Below are 4,892 nucleotides of genomic sequence, written 5' to 3'. Positions count from 1 at the left end.
AAAAAAAAGGGGGGGGGGGTTGTCGTATTATACATAAGATCGTATTATACATGAATAAATATGGTATATCTTGCCATTGACAAAACAAATCCAACAAGTCTGCTGCTGATTTTACAATAAAATGACTTCTGACTTTAATCAAGAGCGTATATTTTCAGTTTGAGAGCAGGAGTTTATGTCTTTGCTCTTAAAACTTTATGTATTTATTCTCAAAGGAGCGGAGCATGGATGTGTATTGAGGGAGTGAGAATCCTGAGCCGGGCGGTGAAAGGACTTGCATTGTTCGCAAGTCTCAAACCACAAGTCCAAGTCAAGTCCAAGTCTCTTAATATTGGGGACTTAAGTGCGACTCAAGTCCAAGTCTGAGTCACGAGTCCCCATCTCTGAAGGAGTGATACAAGAGATTGGTTAAAAAAAGTGATGAAAAACCTTGTTGGTTAGACATTTTTGTTTGATAATTGTTTTCTTTTGTGATTGCTGTGATGAAGTATCAGTTTAGATAAAGTGGTTGGAGGTTCTGCATCTTCAGGCAGACGCCTAAAGAAACTTGGCCATCTGGGATTTCTGTATCTTGTGCTGAATTAAACTCATTGCTGCCACATTTTCGGGTACAGGAGCACGTCTGTAACCATCTCTTCTGCCAGAGTTACATCTGACTGCAGGCTGTTTGAACTAAAAGTTAGAGGTGCTTAAATCAACATTTAAAAAATGGTGTACACAGTTTGTCATGCCTTTTATACTCTAGACTTGTTTGCTGAAAACTGCTTACCTGACACATACCTCCCACATGAGCAATACAAAACTCTTGTAGACTCCAGGCTGCGGAGCGGATGTGACATGCAGCTGGTTTGTGTGCACTAATCCGTTAACATGGCAGCCGAATTGAAAATCATCGTGCAGCACACACCGCGCTGCCTGTGTGAAGCCTGTCTTAGCCATTTACTAAAATGAGTGTTTTTTAACGATTCATCAGTTTTAATGAATCCTTCAGATTTCACATGCAAACGACCGAAGATGGTAGAGTGGGTCTTGGAGCAGCAATGTTATGGAACCACATAATAAGAAGGTACAATGATTGGCTGCTGTTTGGGTATAGAACACTTGTAGGACTGCACAATATTAGAAAAAAATATTGCAATGTGCAATGTTATTGTGCAAAATTCCAATAAACTCACTGTTTCCTCACTTTCTCCTCTGTCATCATCTAAACCAGGTGTTGGCACCAGTGTCAGTRTTAAATTGACCAAATATATTATTGGCAGCAGAACATGAATGCTTAGTACTTGAATGACAATGGTTTATGATTTATTGCAGTCCAAACAGCAGAAAATCCCAGACTATAAAGGCACTGATTTCTGAGTGTTTGTGTGTCACACTGTTGCACTTTGCACAGCTCGTTTTTGGAAAACTCAGCTTATTTTATTCAGCTACATACAAAACTSTATTCCAGACTGTTAACAGTATTTGGTCACCCACCTGTGTCCGCGTCATACCCACCTCCTTTCACCTTGTACCCRCTTTGCTACTGCCCCCAACACTGAAGATTTATGTATGCATGTATAATGTGATCTCGTTTATAATGCGATCCCCATTTTTTGAGTTTAAAAAGCTTTAAAAATAATCTAATCCTCGTGTATAATGCTATTCCTAATTTCATACAGACTTCAGGATTTTTTAGCACTTGCAGTGCATTCTCTGGTGGGAAAACAGATTATTTTAAGAACACACACCTGTGGCTGTGTTTGTGGCTGTGTCATCACTGCTATCATTAAAGAGAACATTTATTAAACAAAATGTCTGTAAGCTGCAGAGCAGCAGCATGCGATTCTACTTGTTGCTGAAAACAGTCCTGTCCAATAGCAGAAGATGGTTGTTAAATTAGCAGGATGGGCAGCTTCGAAGGGTGGCTCATCTGGTCCTATTGAGCATGCGAACGTGTACTGATTTCCACTTCCATCTCAGCCCTGCGGTTGACAAAAAAACAAACAAAAAAAAACTTTGGCTCCTCTGACTCCAAGGAAAAAAACAACCACTGTTGTTGTTTACATGTTTCACTATGCGCAACATATTCTACAGCTAGAGGACAGAGGGTGAAATATTATTAATATATATTAATATATATTATTAATATTATTCTTATCAGAAATCAAATGAGCTGTTATAGCGAAATAAACGCGCATGTATTGCGGGCCTGTTTTTCAAATATAGCCTATAAGTTAATTTTGTTATTTTATAATATCAGTAATGCTAATCTATTGATATTTTGCTAATATTGCTCATTTTGTCACGTTTGCTAGGCGACAGGACGTATGCTGGGGTGAGGGTGGGAATAAAGCTGACGGTTAGACCATCCAAATTGACAGACACTTTTTTCCAGTATTCGCGGTTGACCACGGTTCCGGCTCATCTAGACCGGGTAGGCCGTGTCCTTCAAAGGATGCAGCTTCTGAATTTGGACACAACTTCAGGAGACACCAAATTAGGACGGGTTCAGGACACTTTTGACGACTGTGTGACTTTTTGGACTAAAAATTTGTTGCAAAATTTTGAACTTTTACAAAAATCAAGCAACAAGATTGCAAGTCTCTGGGAGTCGTGAGAAAATTGAGGACCTCTGTGAACGTATTGGGACATTTTGAAGACTTTCTTGTAAATGCTGTTAATTAAGCAAAAGCTTAATTCAGCACTTGTGGAGTGTATAATATGTTTTAATGTTTAAATTTTACAGTCAAGGTGCATTGTCTAGTTCATTCACTTACTGAACTGTTATATCACCAAAGAAAGCCCTTATTTTGTAAGCATTCCTTTTCTTATTAAAAAACAAACAGCAAAATATGCATGGAAATTTGTCATGTGTTGTCTTTTGTTGAGCGTATCCTCTTTCATACACTGATTCTGTGAATTTTTTATTTGTAGTTTAAGCTACAGCATTTGAACATTGAACCCAGAAAGTGTTTTGCTTTGAAAAACTGTGYGTCTTTTTCTGTATGATTGTATAGACTGTGACTGTGTTTTCACAAACACATCTGTCTGCTGGTGGGGTCTGAATTACAACAGTGACCATCAATTATTCATATCCTAACCAGTGTGTGTGACAAAACACATGCTGGGAATGAATATTTAACTCTTGCACTTGAGTAGACCTTTTTTTTCTCTGGAGACATCTAAGGGATAAAAAYGAATTTTACTAAACCACTTTTACATATTAGACGGAAAGTAAAGAAATTAAAATTCTCGTCAAAGGAGATATTTCATCATACTCCGATAATCGTGAACGTTGGTGGTAACCGACAACTTAATCCTATTTCCTTTTGCAGGAGCAGTGGCTCAGAACTGTATCACGTTATTGTTGCAGGAGCGAGCAGCGAAAACCATCTTCCCCGGTTTCCTTTCGTCCCCAGAGACAGTCTTGCACAGATGCAGAACAACTGTCTCCTGCAGGACTGCTCAGATAAGCACAAGACGTGCCTCTGTTCACCTGCACCCGTGGAAACAGTGCTCCGATCACTCATTGTGTAACAAAAGATCCTGGCAATGCATGTTCTTAATGCACACACACACACACACACAAAAAAATACCTCGTCCCCAGAGTAAACAGAATTTAGTCCTAACACTTGTGTTTGTAATATTTGGAAGTCTTACAAAAAATAATGTATGATATTGTTAAAGTTATTCATCATTCTCCCTGAGGAGCCCTCATTTGTTTATTTGTTTGTTCTTTCAGCGAAATAAAACTGCTGCGTTGGGATGTTGTGATGTTTATGATTCATGTATGTATGTTTTTTCCCCCCTGACGACTGCTGGGAACTAGTCTTACTTTGAGGTGTGCACGCTGGATGTGATTGAAGGACTCTGACAATCGACACACGCTCAGTAATTAATTCACTGAAAATGTAGTGAAACCCTTATGACCCAGAACTGCTGTATTTTTAATCTGACAAATTTTTGTTTTATCTATTTAGTTCTTCTACGACACCTGATCCAGTTTGTCAGTTAATTAATTTATCAATCACTCTCTTTGTTTGGATTCAGGCTGTCACATTATCGCATAATGCATTGTAGACAGAAATTAAACAATTTTAACAAGCTTCCATGAGATGTCACTCTTAAATATTCTTGTTTAAATATTATGTATAATGTGTTATATTTAAGTAGAATTGTTCATTTATTTTTAGGTTAACTAAAAAAAACAACAATCATTAATCATCATAATGTTCTTGGCAACACTCACCACCTTTCGTCGTGCCTGCAGGTCTCTGCTTTAAAAAAACATTCTTACAGCTGTGAACAAGACGTTAGAGGAGCTTAGAGCTTAAAGCCGTTGTTTTTAGAAGCCAGAGCGTTACGGTAAAATTATGTCGGGAAATAAAACATGTTAAAACTTTCAGCAAATACCTGGAGTTACAGGAATTTCATTGCACCATAGTTTTAGTGAAGCTTTAATGTTTAAAGACTATATAACAATAAAAGGCTGTCTGTGTTTGTCAGAAATGTGCATTGTTGTTGACAGTTGTGTCGAGGCTTTGCAATAGTCCTGATATTAAATAAATAAATAAATAAAGGAGACATTACCAACCATTGGGAAAAAGTGAAATGAATTCATCTCTCTTTTTGTATCACTCATACTGTAGATAAATCCTGTGGGAGACAGGAGGTTTTTTAACAAGGGTTTTGCTCATAAAGCACAATCGTTATAATTTTTTGTCTTTCTGTGTTGCTGCAGGTAAATCAGACAGGCCTTCATTTCTTGGCTATGGGAGGGATCCTGGAGCACCTGGCTGTCCGGTGAGTTTTATACGTTCATGTTGTGCTTAAAATAGAAGTGTATACAAGAGCCATAATAAAACCAGCCAGGAATAAATCAGAGATTTTCCCTTTCTGTGTATATATA

The 4,892-nt window shown here is 37.9% G+C and overlaps 1 protein-coding gene across 5 annotated transcripts in view; it reads left to right on the top strand.

The window, feature by feature from the left end:
* tcf12 (transcription factor 12) overlaps positions 1-4,892 on the top strand; it is a 75,446-nt gene that overhangs the window by 33,337 nt on the left and 37,217 nt on the right. For all 5 annotated transcript variants that reach the window (XM_014027672.1, XM_014027686.1, XM_014027658.1 and 2 more), the window contains exon 6: positions 4,725-4,786. In XM_014027672.1, the coding sequence (XP_013883126.1) occupies positions 4,725-4,786 (62 nt within the window). The remainder of the gene's footprint in view (positions 1-4,724; positions 4,787-4,892) is intronic.

The sequence above is a fragment of the Austrofundulus limnaeus genome, unplaced genomic scaffold (assembly GCF_001266775.1).
Source record: "Austrofundulus limnaeus strain Quisiro unplaced genomic scaffold, Austrofundulus_limnaeus-1.0 Scaffold5, whole genome shotgun sequence".
NCBI lineage: Eukaryota > Metazoa > Chordata > Actinopteri > Cyprinodontiformes > Rivulidae > Austrofundulus > Austrofundulus limnaeus.
The sequence above is the reverse complement of the archived record's forward strand: the minus strand, read 5'-3'. Positions and strand labels throughout refer to the sequence as shown.